This window comes from Chelmon rostratus, chromosome 9, assembly GCF_017976325.1.
Source record: "Chelmon rostratus isolate fCheRos1 chromosome 9, fCheRos1.pri, whole genome shotgun sequence".
Classification (NCBI taxonomy): domain Eukaryota; kingdom Metazoa; phylum Chordata; class Actinopteri; order Chaetodontiformes; family Chaetodontidae; genus Chelmon; species Chelmon rostratus.
This window is the reverse complement of record NC_055666.1, coordinates 9,734,962-9,752,692: the sequence shown is the minus strand read 5'-3', so window position 1 is coordinate 9,752,692 and position 17,731 is coordinate 9,734,962. Positions and strand designations below refer to the sequence as shown.

General features: G+C 46.0%; 1 protein-coding gene across 5 annotated transcripts in view; it reads right to left on the bottom strand.

The window, feature by feature from the left end:
- The window catches only part of ebf1a (EBF transcription factor 1a), a 52,946-nt gene extending 35,474 nt beyond the window's left edge, over positions 1-17,472 (bottom strand). For all 5 annotated transcript variants that reach the window (XM_041944853.1, XM_041944852.1, XM_041944854.1 and 2 more), the window contains exons 1-6: positions 16,701-17,472; positions 15,717-15,873; positions 14,717-14,780; positions 13,936-13,991; positions 12,554-12,627; positions 10,931-10,999 (exon numbers count right to left, since the gene is read on the bottom strand). In XM_041944853.1, coding sequence (XP_041800787.1) covers positions 10,931-10,999; positions 12,554-12,627; positions 13,936-13,991; positions 14,717-14,780; positions 15,717-15,873; positions 16,701-16,834 — 554 coding nt within the window. In that variant the 5' untranslated portion in view covers positions 16,835-17,472. The remainder of the gene's footprint in view (positions 1-10,930; positions 11,000-12,553; positions 12,628-13,935; positions 13,992-14,716; positions 14,781-15,716; positions 15,874-16,700) is intronic.
- Between the last annotated feature and the right edge of the window lie 259 nt (positions 17,473-17,731).

Sequence of the window (17,731 nt, the reverse complement as noted above, 5' to 3'; positions counted from 1 at the left end):
GAGAAAGACATGGGAGGTGGATCTCTCTGTGGCTAATTCTCTGGGTGTGGGAAAGCAGAGCACCTAACACAGGTTGGCCTGGTTTCAGTAATGAGTTTGATTCTTCTCTCTGCCTCCTAAGTCTCACTGGGGACTAAGACTGCATAATAACATCCTGCATACACACACACACAGACACACACACACACACACACACACACACACACACACACACACAAACAGGCACAAACAGGTCTATGGGGAGCTAATTATTCTCACCTGTGTTAATTATTGCTGTAAGCCAATCAGCGGACTCTGTGCTAATTAGGCAGTGTTAGGTCTGATTAGTGTTTTGCAGCAGGCCCACTCAAACTGTTATCTACCATACTAGTCCCCTCAGGCAAGAGAGGAGAGAGGAGAACAGGTGGAGGCTTGCCCTGTGTGTGTGTGTGAGTGTGTGTGTGTGCGCTCAAGCTTAATAATAAATAACTGAGGGACAGCTTAAATTCACAATAAAACAATGTCTAATCAGTTCCCTTTCAAATCAAACTTCCATTAAACAAAACAATGTATGTCATCAATTCGACCAGTCTCTGCCCTCTGAGTTAATTGGCCCTGGTTTGGGGTCATTTCTTTTATCTGGACAAACAGCCCTTGTGCCCTTTAAGTTAATGAGGGCTGATCCAGGATCAGTTCTGTCACTAATGGCTCCTTTTTGCCAGGATAACCTCTTAGATTGATCCACGCATCACACATGCAACCCCCGTCCTGACCCAGGAGTGCTGGCTTCTGTGTGAGTGTGTGTGTTTGGCAGGAAAAACAGATATTCTAAAAGGAGAAAGACAGAGAAGAAGGAAGTGGTGAAAAGGAGGGTCTGTAGATGATCTCTAGCTGATAGGAGTGAAAAGAAAAAAGGAGAGAAGAGGAGAAAAGATGAGAAAGGATGAGAGAAGGAGGAGGACAAGGAGGAGGGAGAGAGGGGGCGAGAAGCTGGAGGAAACCTTCCTCTTATGACACGATTGATTTTCTTTCAGAGGCTTGAGCCTGTCACTACTGAACACTTGGTCCCCCCTCTCCTCCTCACACACACACACACGCACACACACAAACACACACACACATAATCACACGCACATACAAACTCCGTGCCCTGACCTCCACGTGTGCCTGCTGGTCCATACTGGGTCTAATGACACCGGGGCCTCCCACAGATCAATACCAAACTGTCACTCAGCTGGCAAGCACACACACATGCATACACACACACACACAAAAGCAGTTGGACAGATGCAGACACACACACACACACACACACGCGAGGTAGGGTATGCGTTTGCACATTTGTGTATGCTGGAAGCGATGTTTTCTACAACCTCAGCAGATGCCCTCCCCCCTCCGCCCACACCACCCCCTACACACACACACACACACACACACACACACACACACACACACACACACACACACACACACTGGACCAAAGCCATATTCTCTCCTCAGCCATTTTCTCACCCTCCTGCTCCCTCAAACAGAGTCTGGGTCCTGATGTAATATTGATGAGCGAGGATGGAGGCCCTATAAAAAGTGATCGGTCTTTGTGATTGTAAATTATAAATTGTCATCGATTTAACGTCAATTCCCACATACACACACGAAAATGCACACACGCACCCACGCGTACACACACGCGCAAAGTATCAAAATAGACACACAACGGCTTGTTTTGCTCATGAGAGAAGGAGGAGAGTCCTTTTTCCCCTCCTCTTGACTAACTTATTCCACGTCATTCACCTCGCTTCTTTTCTTCTTTCCAACCCCTCTCCCTGCCTCCTTCACTCTCTCCTCCTCCTCAACAATCTCAAGCACCCATCCGCCTCTCTCCATACACATCTCAAGTGCCACTTAGAAAACCAGACTGGGGCTCGAGCCAAGCTCGGCTCACAGTGGTTCCGTGTTTGTGTGACTGTCTGTGAGTGACTTCTGGTGTCTTGGAGTCAAGATCACAGGAGAAAAACCTCACAGATCAACCCAGCCACGCATTTTCTTTTAATTCTGGACACAGCGAATAATTTATGTCCAACTGAGAATCTGTTGACTATGAAAAGCTCTGGCTAAAAACATTTGTTTGTCTCTGTTAAATCACTAATTATAGCCTGGCACAACACAGGGCAGATGCAGGCTAATTCACCATTAGGCCGTTTGGTGTTTATTAAACTTTTATAATGTGATCACTCTGATAACGGCACAATTGTTTCCCTGGGCGTGTGTGATTATACTGTTGTACCCCTCTGTCCCCTTGTAATGGCTCCCGCCGAGTGTGTGTGCGTCCGCATATGTGTGTGTGTCTTGGAGCTTGCGGAGCAGTGTTTTCCATTTCTCATTAGAGTGGCACAGACTCCTGCTGCAGGGTCATTGGAGGGGGAGAGGGTGTGTGAATATGTGTGTGTGTGTATCTGTTTGAAGGGGAGCGGGGTGGTAATGAGCGCAGGAACATAATACTACGGCGTCCATTAATGCTCTGAGGCAGTGACATTAGGCATACTTAACTAATAGAGCCAGTCTCTGCAATTACCCACTGTTATCTCTGCAGCTTTAGAGGGGAACCGGCTTTAATAAATGTTTGTAGTGATGTGATAAATGCCAGGTTTGCTCATTTGTAATCTACACTGCGGGACAAGGGGAAGCGGGTGGATCTAATTGTTTTCCTCTGGATTGGAGAATGTGGCTGAGTTCAGTAAAAAAAAAAAAAAAAAAAAGTCTTTTCTTTTCTGAACATTTCCCTCCAGGTACATTATTCTCCCTCTCTGCTGTCTGTCTATCTCTCTCTGCCTCTCTCTCGGCTCTCAGTGGGGTACTGTTACAACTGTCCTCCTGTCAAGCAGAGAGAAGCAGTAAGTACCCGACGCTCACCGTCACGTCTCTGCCTCCTCTTTTTCCTCTCCACTCATCTCTCTTTCATCCTAGCCCACATCAGAGGCGCGGCCGTGATTGTGTGTGTAAACATCTTGTCATGCTAACACGGGCGTCATGACAGAAGAGAGACGCGCTTCATTAACGCCACGCTTGCAAGTTTGTCTTTGTGTTTGAACGTGCGTGTGTGGGCTATATGTCTGTCCATACACGCTGTTTCAAGTGTGTAATGGTGTGCTTCTCGAATTTTCTGGGGTCAGCGGCAGAAGCATCGAGGATCTGTATAAGCTGGGTTCTTTTATTGTACAAATGGGACACAATTTAAGGACTACCATCAGCTACAATAGTGCAAAAGCAAGTTAATCCCTTTGCTATGTCAGCTTCCCTCCAAACTCGCCTTTGAATATCTACCACCAAGAATAACAGTCAATTAACAAGCAAGCAATCACTTGCTACAGACAAAAACACCAACAATTTCACCTCTTTGTACACCCCTCACTCTTTTGGCAGTAAATCTTCCCTGTTTGTGTGAAGACAATAGCCAGAGGAAGAGAGCGAGGGAGTGGTGTAGTGAGAGAAAAAGAGGGTACAGGAGGGAGGCAGAGGAGAAAGCGGCGCTGTTAATTGTTTTCCAGAAAAAGGTTGCGAAGGTCTGCACGTTTGAACTGAATGTCACCTCATGTAAATCACAGCCTCTGCGCTGGAGAAGCCAATAACCGGGATAATTAGCGTGACTGTCTCCCGCGCTGCACGCTGAGATCGAGGAAGAACACGCTGCCGAGGAAGGAGCGTTCAAACGCGGGGAAGATTCCAAGTGTGATTAACCGAAAAACCTTCGGAGTTAAATCTGGAGTTTTGAGTGGGAGGACCAAAGAAGAAGACACATAGACAGAGGGGCAGGTACGGAGAGAAAGAGAGATAAAGACGAGAGACACATGGATGGAGAAAATCAGAGAAGCAAACAGAAGGAGACGCACAAGAAAGGGAAACGAGTCAACATTCCTCCCAGCGAGGTCAAGCCACTCGGTAAACAAACAAACAACGTTAGCAGCACACACACAAAGGGGGCGACGCGGTGTAAAACAACAAAGTGTCTCAGTCGATTGCCTACGCCTTACTTTGTCTCCCCTCATCAGTTACATAAACACAAACAAAGGCCTTTAAATTTGGCTCGGCTTTTTGAAGTGGAACAGTGACATGTGCTTGGGTCTCATTTGTTGATGATTAATGCAATGTAAAAAGAATATATTAGAAATGTAAGAATATATCATCCCTTTGATCTAACAATGCTGTTGACCATAATTGTCTGCATGTTGACGTCGCTGCTTTACGTTTAATTACAGCAGAGACACTCCCTTGAAGATTTCCTTTTGTCTCTTAACATTCCAGCTCAAATTAGTCAAGCTCAATGTCACAAAACTCATATACAACAGCAGATCTGAATAGGGTGAACTTGGAAATAATGATATGGTTGCTAAGTAGCCCACATAGGCGTTTTTAATGTTTTTAAAGAAAACTTAAAATCATCCTGCAGAACAAAAAGGAAAATCTCACACAGAATAATCCTGATATATTAAAAGGATCATTACTATGTTGCAGAGGCCAACCACCACTATCACACTCCATATCTCTCCCTCCCTGTCTCCCCCATGCCGTGCAGGTTTTCCTTCCATTGTGGCGTGTGAAACTGAGAGCGCCGCTCACAGCGCCTGGCCAGCGATCCATTCTTCCTGGACAGATTGATGGAAAACAATCAACAGACTATACGTCTTGCTCGGGCACAGCAGGTCACCAGCACTCATCCTGGACACCTGGACCCACATCCTGGGCTACAAGCGCTGAGGTAAAGCGTCAGAAGAGGGGATGGGACGGAAACTGGCTGATGGGAAGTGAGACGCCAGGTTGGGGGGTATCTGGAGCTGGCATGAGGCTTACAGTCTGTGTTCTCACTTAGCAGAAATAATCAGTAAACAATGAATCATTGGTGAGGGCTGAGATCAGGGCGGCTGGAAGCTGTACTGCTCGATGACACACTGGCTCAGCCTGCCGGGAGAGGAGGCCTGAGTATCCTTCACTGAGAGGAGCTGGTGTGTCTATTCAATTACGAGGAGCAACACAGGCAGCCATGTAGCACATTGGCTGTGAGAGAGCACTTAGTGGGCCATGCGCTAGACTGTCCACACACATCAGAGCATTGAGAAAACAAAGCATTGCTCATGCCGCACACACATAGCCTTGCACGTCTGAATGTATAGCATCACACTGAGAGGCACACACTCGCGCTCTTCACGCCTCATTTGAAAAGCAAATTGAGTGCATCTTCCGGGGCCAGTCATGGACTGAATCCTGGAAAACGTTACTCTTTCCTCACTTACACACACACAGTCACAAACCATGCACGAGACCTTTCATATGGTAAATATATCATCATTCTATTTAAATCCCCTTCTATCTCTATCGCTCCGTCCTGCTCCTCTGTCCACCAAAAATGTCTGAAATAGCTCTCAGAGAAGTAGGACGCTACTCATTTGGGTCAGATCTGGCCGGCCAAACCCCTTCATTCTGGGACAGAACAAACACTGACACAAAGGCAGAGGGAACGGCCAAGGAGAGCGGCCAGGTCAAGCAGGGAATGTCAAGCAGTAATGACAAAGCAGTTTGCAGAGAAAACAGAGCTACAGCAGCGCTATTTACAGTAGCTCTCGCCAAAACACTCCTCATGTCATGAAACCCAGAACTTTTCACTGTTAAGACATTTGTAAGTTACAGTTTATATGCCCTAATAAACTGTTTGTTACCTGTATTCATCTGGGAAGCATTAGCTTAACTACCTATAAAGCGTGATTGCAGCTCTGTTTAGTTTATTGGGGAAAGAATTAAAACACAACAATGCAATACACACACAAACAAACAAACTTAAGCATTAAAAATACCTATTTCCAGTGTGTTCCTCAATGTTTCCTCATTACAAAACAAAAACAGCTTGCCTTAATTTGATATTTCATATCATAGAAACCGACCCATGTCTACTGTGAGAATGATGTGTTAATTTTTTGTGAGGTGTTCACAAATGAAAGCGAGCCAGTGGTTGGTGGTGAGAGTGTCGAAGGTCTGGATGAGAGGGAAAGAGGCAGCGCTGTTTTAGAAGCTCCTCGACCTCCAAACTCCCGGCTGTCAATCAGCACAGCCGTCCGTCCCCTGGGGCTGCGCTTTCCTCCAACCCTGGGGGGGGGGGACCCACCGCAGGGAAAAAAGAACACAACCAAACAGATGCAGAGAGCTGCAGGTCAATGTGTGTGTATGTATGTGTATGTTATCTTTTTGCACGCCTGTGGATTCTTAAAACTGCGCATGCGTCCGTCTGCATATGTATTTGTGTGCTCTGTATGAGTTTATCTGAGGGTGAGAGCTGCATCTGTGTGTGTGTGTGTGTGTGTGTGTGTGTGTGTGTGTGTGTGTGAGACAGATTTGTGAGGCAGCCAGCACCTGAGGGAGGGGAGTTCTGCCTGCATATCGATGAGCCAGCAACTCTGCCTCTTTGCCCCTGAGCCTTGCACAAACACCACAACCAGCTCAGGGCCAGTCCTTTTCAAAGCCTCCTATAAGTTCTAATACAGCTCCCCGCCTTAAGACGGCACAAAAGAAACAGTACGTCAACAAGAAAAAACAAAAATCTTCTAAAGAGAAAAGGGCTGTGCTGAAAATCAAGGCAAAAGCTGAGAAGATCTCTTTTCCCCCAAAGAGAAACACCAAAAGAAAAATACTGTCGGCCTCAGGGTCTCATGAGTCTGTTTCTAGCTTCTCTTTGTCTTAGAGGGAAATGCAAAGCTAGCGATAGGTGGTCAGAGACACAATAGGAAACCAACTGTGAGAAAAACAGTAGAATAGAGGGGACAATGATTATCCTGTGTCAAATAAGACAGACCCAGGACAAGGGAAAAAAATAAAAATAATAACATTCAGATGTCAGACACATCAGCAGATAGAGTCAGAAGAATGCAGCATAGCTGTACAGTAAGTGGGTTTCCACCTTCTCACTAACACAGTCATGGATATGAAAGTGAAACTAAGCTGAGGGGACGGAAGGCGCTGCCAGTAAACCACATTAGCATCAAATGCAAATGAGAAGGGGGCTAATGGCTGGACAGGTGCAGACTGGGCCTCTAAATGACACACATACACACATATCTCAGGCACACACACACGCGCGCAAACACACACACACACACAAATGAGATGGATGAATTAAACATGGGTGGGCTCGGCTTGGGGGGCTGGCAGGGCTGACATAAAGTCAATGACATACATTATTCACTACCGCACGTTAGCCCAGCCAAGGCAACACATGACCTCTCACCCCAGGAAGTGCATCCAAACATAACAACCAAAACAATGAGGGGGTTCCACACCACAGAGGGAGACAAAGAGGGGGAGACTGACAAACAAGCTATGACGCAAAACGCATTTGTTTGGAAAATGTAGTCCTCAAAACACTGTGAGCCCCAAAGTTTATCTGGTGTAAAACCAAGCCAGGTGTAGAGCTAAGGCAGGCCAGAGGTGAATCAAAACCAGGTCCACAAGTGCTAACTACCCACCGCGAAGCTGAGAGTCTGTCTGTTTCACTGGCTCACAGAGCAGGAAACTGTCGGCCATGACATCATCCTCCTTGGGAGGAGCACTTCCTGCCCGACATTCTTCACTCAAGACACACACACACTCGGCAGGAAATGGCCTCTATCAACACACACACACACTCCTGGGGAAGTAACCAACCGATGCGGATACACAAGCACAGACACGCATGCAAGGAAATGGGCCACATCAACGGCAGGCAGCAGGAGTGTGTGCAAACGCAAACACACAAGCACACACTCCAAAACAGCTATAAACCTGAAATAACATTGTCTGTGCATGTAAACTTGACACACACCCAACCCCCCCGCCCCTCACTGCACCGTGACTGGAAAGAGGAATCATGGGATATGCAGGGATATCCAGTGGATCCTTATCTCTGGTCACAGAGAGTTTCTCTCCCGCCTCCAGAGAGGCTCTCCCTGCCTGGGGGACACCCTGCGGCAGGCCTGGGGGAGCTGGACGGGCAGGAAAGGGCCACGGGACACAGGTGGTAAGAGGCAAGAGAGGACACTTGGGGCCGGAGGGACAGTCATACCCCCAAAGCGAGAAGGGTTGAGAGATTAGTCAACAATTATATGGATGCAGCAAGAAAACTGACAAAAAACAGTTATGTGGGAAGATGAATTTAAGAAAAGCAGAGAGATAGCAAAAGCGTTCGTGGGAGAGAGGGAAATGTGTTTGTGATTTGAGGCCCATTCAGGCACATGATAGGCTGAGTAGCAGTGGCTGCATATGATTAGCCCCACGTTAACCAGGAGTGATGGAGAGAGGGGTGGAAGTGGAGGTGGGGGGGTTAAGGGCTCCCCTCATATCATCCTGCCTCTGTAAGAGGCTAAAGTGGACCACACATGTTTCCCTGGGGAAGACATCGAGAGGCGCACAGGAGCCTCTCACCTTTCAGCTGCTTCCCCTGCCCAGTGTCAAGCACAGACACAACACGACAGACCAAGGTCTCTCTCAAATACTGAACTCACCACCTAAGAGGTTAAATACATAAAATATAGCATGTGTTGTCTTCATCTCCAGCACTGACTGATGCATATCAGATGGACTGAGGCAGTCAGAGATGGTAACGTTACTTGTAAAACTCAACGGCATAACGGCATGAAAAGAAGACAGATTGTGGGGGATGTTTTGTTCGACTTCAGTAAAAAACCTAAGATGTTTAAGTGCTTTTTTGCTATCATAGTCTAATACGCTTCATAATTAAAACCTGTACCATATTGCTCCTTGCAGATACTTTAAAGCCCAAACAAATTCTCCTTTCAACAGAAGGCGAGATAAAGAGAGCGGGGAGAGAGATTCTCCCGGTGAGCCAGTACAGTACCCAGGACGCTGCCGATCCACACTGTACCACATTTGTTCTCCTAACAATCAAATAAGTTTCTCATTAGCTGACTTTATTTTTTCTCATTCCTGCGGTTTTGCTGCAGTGGCCTGTTTCTCCCATCTTAACGAGAGAGAGCTAATTAGGCAATCAGACCCATTACTCTTCCAGAAGAGTTAGAGCTAGCCCAGCTAATTAGGGCTGTAAAATCTAATCATCTCTGCGAAACAGCAGAGGGCTAACGAGCCCTTATTTAACGAACTAAATAACTTCAAGGGTGGAGAGGGGCTGCTGATGGTATTTCTTTATGAATTTGAAGGAGGGGAACTCATGGTAATTGAGTCAGTTTCACCCTCACAGTTGTTTGTTTGTTTATGAATCCCTTATCATTACAACTGCCAAGAATATATTGGTACTAAATGAGCAAACGTATAAACCCTCCTCTCCTTATTCCCCTTCCGTTCCCCTTTAAAACAAGCCACCCCCCCCCAATCTTTCTCCTCTCACCTGACCTATTTTCCTGTCCAGAAAGAGTGCTCGCTGGAGAGGAAAACGGAGATATTGCTGTTGTTTTCCCTCCCCCTGTTCTAATTTGTTGTTCGTTAATGCTGCCCTCACACCTGAGCCATTGGGTGTCGGGGGAATACCGCCAGCGAGCGACCACAACACATGCTCGGTGTAGGAAAGCTGTTCACAACACAACTCAGCCTGTTTTCGCCAAGGTGGCTCTGCTCAAACTGCGGCAAACTGAAAGCAAAGTTTAGCCGTAGTGGGCCAGGACGGCGCGCTTAAAAAAAAAGAAAGAAAAAAGCTAAAACAGAGCGACAGAGTGTACCGATGAGAAATTCAACAAGTACGCACACGTGAAAACAAATATCAGAAATATGGCACAGAGTGATGGGCAGGCGTGTTGTCTGAGGCCACGTGGTGGGGTGCAGCTGTCTCAGGGAGCGCTGAGGTGAGGCCTTCCGCTTCACTGGAGCGGAACGAGGGTGGCGCACACAGACACAAACTCACACACATAAACACACACACAAATACATACACAGGTAAAGAGTAGCTTTTGACAGAGCCGCAGCGAGAGCAGGACAGCTGTGTTCATCAGATAGCACAGGTCACTGCCTCATTAACACACACAGAAATACACTCGAATGTGACAAATTCAAATCAGACATAAAACCTAAATAACCCACGATGCACTTCTTTTTACCTGGTGATGCAGTTGTTTGGGCAGGTTATAGATCAGAAAATACAGTCAGAAACTGTGGTGTTATTTGGAAAATCTCTTTTAAAAAGTTTTTAGTCACATTCTGGCATGAACAGGGTTAAATCTGCACGCTCCAACATTTGCAGTATAAACAAATAATTTCTCTCACACTGTACGTCCACATGTGCGCCACATGCACGCACACAGCGCAGGCCGGACTGTAAATCTACAGGGCTTTTCTTTTTTTCCGACTGACCGTAAATCATTCGAGCTGCTGCATCGGTCAGAGGTAGTTTATGACGGCAGGAGAAAGGTGTACACTCAAAGAAAGGTGTATGTGTGTGCAGGAGTGTGTCTGTGAGTGTCAAAAGTGGCAGACAAGCTTCAGCGCCGCGCTCGGCCCCAGAGTGAGATTTATACGCAGAAACATTCACACACCAGGCTGTAGCTGTAACCCTAACTGCTCATCAGCTAAGTCATCAGCCCAACCACACAAACACTGTTTGACCACACTTGAAGCAGAGCTCAACTGCTCTGTGATTGCTCCCCCACTTCACACACACACCACTGGAATATTATTTACTGCTGTTTTACACATTTTCCTTACACAGTCAATTATGGTTTCTGAGATTTAAACAACCTGTGGCCTGCTTTTATTTGGCCTGCAGGTTTTATTTTCTCAGCCCAATCAAATGTCGATAATAGCTTTCATCAGCTTACTTTTACATTTTGTCATGAGTTTTGCACCCATAATGTGTTCCTGCAACATTTGCTGCCTGTGCACTCTGCACGCCGTCAGACGTGCTGTGTTTGTGCTTACAATGACAGTGCAGCATCACGTTGGTTGGGGTTAAAGGGTAAAGTTTGCTTACCTGTCGATGATGACAGGGTCTGACGGGGTCTCGTTCCTGTTGCCACAACTCTTCTTATCACAGCATCGACTGCAGGGAGGTGAGAGAAGAGGAGATTGTGGGGGAGGAGGGGGTGCAGAAACAAAGGGGAGTTAGTCACAGACATGTGTACAACAAAAAAAGCAAGATAAGGTACAGCACACAGAGGGAGAGGAAGTCAGATGAGCGCTACAGGAAAGAGAAAGGAGTAAAAGGGCGTGGGACTCTGATGAAGTTTAAGAAACAGCGTGGACTGGATTTCTGTTGGGCTTCTCAAGGTAAGACTGGGGCTCTAGTGCTACAGTAGGTGGGATCAGCAGGATGGTTTTAGGAAAAGTTTGGAGGAGAAGCGCAAAAGCAGTGAGCTTGAATGGGGCTGGATACAAACTTGAATTAGCCTCCAGGGCTCAGGTTAGCTCCATTTCTGTCAGACATCACACAACCAGACATCTTATGTTCTCTATTTTTCCTCAGTGCTCGTCCCCTCCCTCTATCCTGCCTCTCTCTCGCTCTTTCTCTCTCTCAGAAGTGGGTCACAGAGTGGTCCCACTGGACCCGGGGAGTAGTGCATGCTGGGTAGAAGGGGGTTGCATACTGATGTGACGAGTCCTTTCTGAATCATTTGACTGCACTACAATGTAACAGTGTGTTGTGTGCCGTCAGACAACCTCCCCCCTGCTCGCCCAGTTCCCCCAAAAAGTATCATCACATCTACCTTTTCTTCTCTGTCTGCTCATCTGTGTGTACAGTATGCATGTCTGTGTGTACCTGTGTCTGACTGCATGTGTGCATCTACCGTACATGTGTGTGTGTGTGTGCGTGTGAGAGAGAGGGAAGAGATGGAGAAAGACACAAAAGAGAGTGAGAGAAGGGGAGAGAGATTGACCCTCCCCCCTACTTTCTTGAGTCCCTCAGGACAGGAGGCTTGGAGAGCCAGATCAGATTTCTGATCTCGACCGTTTCCTGCAGCATATGAAAACAAGTGGTCTAAATTGCCTTGTGTGATAACCAGGAAGTAGCTACACTTTGCCTCTAGTCAGTTTTCTACACGGAACTTGTACATGTATTTCTAAATGTTTGGGAGGGACAATCACATGCTGGATGATGCTTTTATTGATTGTAAATGCATGTGATGGCCGGTGAGAGCCGCACTTGCTTTAGTATATTTGACTGTGTGTGTGTGTGTGTGTGTGTGTGTGTGAATGTGTGTATATTATGGGTAATTCGAGTCTGTCCCCCTCTGCACATACCTCATTGTCAGGACACAGCAAACTGCATGTATTACATAGACTAAGGAGGATGGGTTTGAGTAATGAGCTTTTCCTTGTCCTAATTAGCTGAACATGAGAGGGATGCACGCACACACACACACACACACATACACACACAGAAACATACACACACATCCCTATCAACAGAAATAGGCCAGGGCCCATCTCCCCAACCCACTTTGAGGGAAATGCTAAGATTCCTGTTGTAATTTAGCAGTGCTCTTCATGTCTTTGCTTCCTCTTTACACCAACAGAGACACCTCCAGTGTGAGAAAAACACCAATCCTGAGTCAAACTATGAAACATGCTGGACCAGCCTATGTATTTGTCTTACCTGCACATGATCTCGTGGGTCAGCAGGACCCGACACATCTCTGGGTTTTTATCCTGGCCCTCATAGACAATCGCCTGAAGGGTGGAAGAAAAAAAATCACAGAAAATTTAAACAACTGTGATTTCATTTTTTTCTTTTCTTTTCTTTTCTTTTTTTTATGTGGCATGCTGAAAGAAAAAAAAAAGTGAGCCACACTGCAGGGGCAAATAAAAAACAGAAAAGTGTGTGTGTCTTTCATCTGGGAGTAGTGTTGTCTATCTGGCAAATGTGTGTATCGTGGGAATCCAGTCCTACTGAACAGGAACGCTCTGTTCTGACAGAGACAGTAAGAGAGAAAGCATTTGTGTGTGTGTGTGTGTGTGTGTGTGTGTGTGTGTGCTCCTGTGTGTGCATATGTGTTTGTGCGTGCACGTATGTTTATATGCTGTGTACAGTGAGCAGTTGGACTGCCAGACTGGAGTATAGTGCACCATCTGGTCCATACAGCACAGCGTCCAAAAATCTAGTCTGGTTACCCCTCCAACCCCACTCAACATGCTCTCCAGGGCTGTGATCACCCTGCGCGCACGCGCACAAACACACACACACACACACACACACACACACACACACCAATAAACATGCAAAAACACACGCACTCGCACAAACAACATCTCCTCCTACTCCTTTCATTCTAAGGCAAACTCTCTTCAAGCCTAATGGCACTAGAGGCAGAATTGGCAAAACAAAAGACCTGATATCAAAACAGTGTTGAAGCGGCTCAATTTCTTCATTGTCTAATTCATCCAAACGAAGAATTCCCTTAGTGTGTGCCAGCCCACATGTGCTGCTCTGTATTTCTTTGTGTGATTGAATTGGCCATAACACACTCAGGGATAGTTTGTTCTGTTTCACATTGAGGAAATGAGGGTCAAGGTCCTCAAAAAGTGAGCTGGCATGCATCACTGTCTCTCTCAAACACTAACACACAACAGCCTCCGCACCTCACCAGGATATTCGCACACTATGTGCACGCAGTCACACAGCCTCGCGCACACACATACATACTGTATATATGCACTGCCTGATGGTTATAAAAACACACACCATCCCCACTTCCAGGCTGCTGTGCAGAGGCAGAGTATGAGGACACATGTCCTCTACTTTTCTGGGCCTCTGTAAATGTATTCCACAGGTAAGACAGGTCGTTTATCAAGCCGGCTGTGCTGTGCTGAAGTTGAGGGTCTCAGACACAGGCATGCAGCGGGGCGGGGGGTGGGGAGGAGGAGGTGGAGAAGGAGGAGGGGGGGAGTTGGAGGTGGGGGCAACATTTATACCAACACAACCACCCGAACTGATGCGGTTTAAATTTTTGAACCTGAAGCTTAATGCAAACCTCTCACCTGTTTAGTCATTGAGTCAATGAGACGAACATACAAGTCCTGCTCTGTCCTAATCCCTGCAGAGACAGACACACAGTTAAAACGCAGCAGGATTCACATCACATCTGCACCAACGCTTTCTGCATTATGGAGGATATTTCAGATCACACATTTTATTCATTCTGACCTTCCCTGTGAGGCTCTTTAAGGAAAATGAACGAGTCCAAACTGTTATTAATGACTTTCAGTATTTGCTGCATGCTGTCAGTTTGCTTGGAACTTGAAATTTTAATTTACTTCTCTTTCCTCCGTTGATTTTATCTTGAAACACATTTATTAAGGACTTAATTGTGAAAACGCACACAGCAGGTTTTTCTGAATTATAATCAATATAATTTAATTATTCAGTCCAGGCACAGAGACTAAAAAAATAAACGTTAAAAGGGAGGGTGGGAAACATTACATTTTGCTGTTTTTGGTTGTTTACTGCTGCCAAATTTGACTGAAGAATATGTATTTACTGTGGTAAGCAGCAAGCATAATAACAATAATAATAACAATAATAAAAATAATAAGGTTGTGGTAATAAAAGTAATGTGTAAATAACAACATTTAAAGCATTTAACTAATCAAATAAAGCACTGATCCTTCACAAAGTACATACATATAATTAAATACATATAACAAAACAGTTGAAAATGAAAAAACCTTTTGTTTCCTCAGTTTCCTCACTTTGGTTTAACGTATCACTCCCTCACTGCTTTTGTTATTGCTCCATAAAAATTATGGAAACTAAACTCACCGTTACTGTAGAGGAGCTGAAGTCTATAATGGATCCCATTGTTGGTCTTTTCCCCCGTCGTTTCCTATGAAAATTAAACCAAACAGAGCCGCTCAGAGCAAGCAAACCATCTCCTCCTGGGACTTTTACTGCGCGTCCACGACCTGTTATTTTTAGATTCTTAACATGTTACGTCTCTTATAACTGTGAGCAAATTTAAATCACTGCGTTTCTATCATCAAAGAAAAAGCTCCTGTTTGTGGCAACTGACTAAATTAAATCTGTAAACTAAACTTGTTAATGTGTTTGGAAAAAAAACTTTCTTTACAAATAGGTATATTCACTTTATTAACCTATGCTGGAAATGGAAAATTCTTATAGATATTTAACTATTTAAAAAATAATAAGAATTGTCTACATCCAATTAATTACATATTACAATGTGTTATTAAACAAGCCGATACTACGCTGATGCTGATGAATAAAACAAAGCTTTATAGTAAAACACTTTTAACGCCACTTGCGGACAGATTAATATTCCACTTAATCGACGTATTAAACACTGATATTGATGCTCGTTAAAAAAATGAAATATCTTGTCTGACAACACCTGCAGGAACAGGGACACGCTGTGCTGAAGTGCCAGAAAAACCTGATTCGATATTATTGGTGGCAGCTGAGCACAAAAAGTGTCCATGCACGTGATTTACTCCTTTAAGTTAATTCGTCTCAAATTGATTTCGAGGGTTTAGTAATTCTAAAGAAAAGCTAAAATAATCAGAAGTCTGTAAGTCTTTCAGGAAACCACATCTAAAAATCACTTCAGGGAAGCCTTCAGGACCCATGAACCCTGCTGTGTGCGTCTGGCCACTTTGTTAACACACGTCTGGTAATTTATCACTTTGACTTAATAGGCCCTTGTATAGCTGCAGACATCAGTCCACGCATTCAGCCTATTTTAAAGATTTTATTATCGGCTAAATTGTGAAAATATTGGATTATGTGAAATGTGCGAACTCACCTTTTCCTTCTCTACAAAGTCAACGAAGGTGGTTCTCTCTATTTCCACCGGCTGACCCTGTCTGTCGTATAAAGCCAGCACGAAGTGGAAGAAGTTGGACTTGCGAAGGTTGGAGGGCGGCTGCTTCTCGAAGTGTGCCCGAGCAAGACCCACTCCGCTGCGGACACAAGCACAAACCAGCCCCAGCCACAACGACGGCAGTTAAAACAAATTCATTCAATACAAATGCAGCAAAAGAGAGATGTGCTTTAAAACCCCAAGCTGTCCCTTCTAAAATTCCTACCTCCATGTAATTTAATTACAAAGTGTTTCGAATGCGCACAAGCGCCCTGCGCAGTTGAATCAGCAATAATTAACTAAATAAGTTAAAAATATTGAGCTATAGGCCTAAAAATATACTCATTTATATTTAAAGCATAATTTGGACAGACAAATTGCTTTCATGATGGCCGGGCTGCTGTCGATAAAAGTGTGATATTTTCATTTTAAACTTGAGCAACTTAATCTATTGCAAAGAATTGTATTAATTTTTACAGAAACCCTAGCCCAGTAAATTCAGCCTGGAAGGATAGAAGTATGCATGCAGTCCCTGCTCTGCTTTTATCACAACCAAGAAGACAAACAACCTCCGAAGTGGGCAGAAAATCTTAAACACAAACTCCCAGCACACTTTGCACACACCAAAGTAAATCTAAGCCTAAATCCTGCGAGTCTGGAAGTGCTTTTCAGAACCTGTGCTTTCAGTCCAGAAATATGTTAAAGCACTTGGAGCCACATACAGAATTTAATCATGTCGGACTTTGGAACTAAAAACTTCTAAAGCCAGCAGGAACAGTGGTTATCCAACAACTACGTCCACTGGGAACGCGTGCTGCCCCAAGTGAAACAGCCGCTCCGTCTTTTAACACGGCGGATCTGAACGCGCTCTCCCCACGGTCTCCACGCCCCGGTGTCAGCGCAGCGCCAAGGCCGCCTCGGGCTCACCTCTGGGCGGCTGTGTTGGCGTCCAGCACTCCGGCGCCCTGCATCCATGTCCGAACCGCGTTCATCCCGGCCACCATGGGCTCTTCTTTCATACTACTCCCACTCCTCTGGATGCTCTCGTGGATGCCAAACATCAAAACGCACCTTCACACCGTCGCTATCTCTCTCTCACTCTCTCTCCTCTCTCTCTATCCTCCTCTCCTTGGCTGCCTCCTCTTTTTTTCCTCCCCTGCCTCCCCTCCTCTTGCGTCTGTTTGATCGCGCTGTCAGAGGAGCAAAGTGGCGTGGTCTATTTCACTTGGCGTTTAGTTGCGCGCGTGTTGCTCAAAGTAAACAAAAGACGCGACATGTGGAAGGAAAAGGGGAGCTGTCAGCATCCAGGGTTAGCTGCGCCTCATGTCAGCGACTCCACAAGAAACAGAGGAGGAAGCGGCAACTGTGAAGATGAGCAACGTGAGTGCGATGAAAGGGGGAGCGCGGGATGAGAGGCTGCACTGAGTTGGCGACAGTCCCCCGGATCAAGGTGCAGCTGACAAAAACACAAGCAAAATGTCAGTTTCTGCAACAAACAGTCCACAGTGAGAGAGAAAGCCGAGGAGATGAAACGCGCTTCACGCTCCTGAGCTCCGTGTCTGTATTTACAAAGTCTTCTCCCCTGCTCAGATGAATGAAACGGAAGATTACGCGCAATTAACAGGCAGTCCTGGGCAACAGCGGCTCCGCTCCTCGTCAGCTCCTGCTCGGGTGACTTGCGCTCTATTCTTCCCTGAGGAATCACTTTGGACCATCTCTGGGATGCCAAACAGGAGAGAACGAGTAGGTGAGGAAGGCGTGGTCTACGAGGCGAGGAGGAACGCCCCCCCGCCCCCCCAACCCTGCACTGTTAATAACACGGACAATCAGCTGTCCACCAACCGGACCAGCACGCTGCCCGCCCGCCTGCCTGCTGTCCCCGCCTCGTCCCACGCAGTGTCCCGCCCCGGCCACTTAGCCAGAAGCTGTGCGCGATGTGTGTGGAGGTGTGTGTGTGT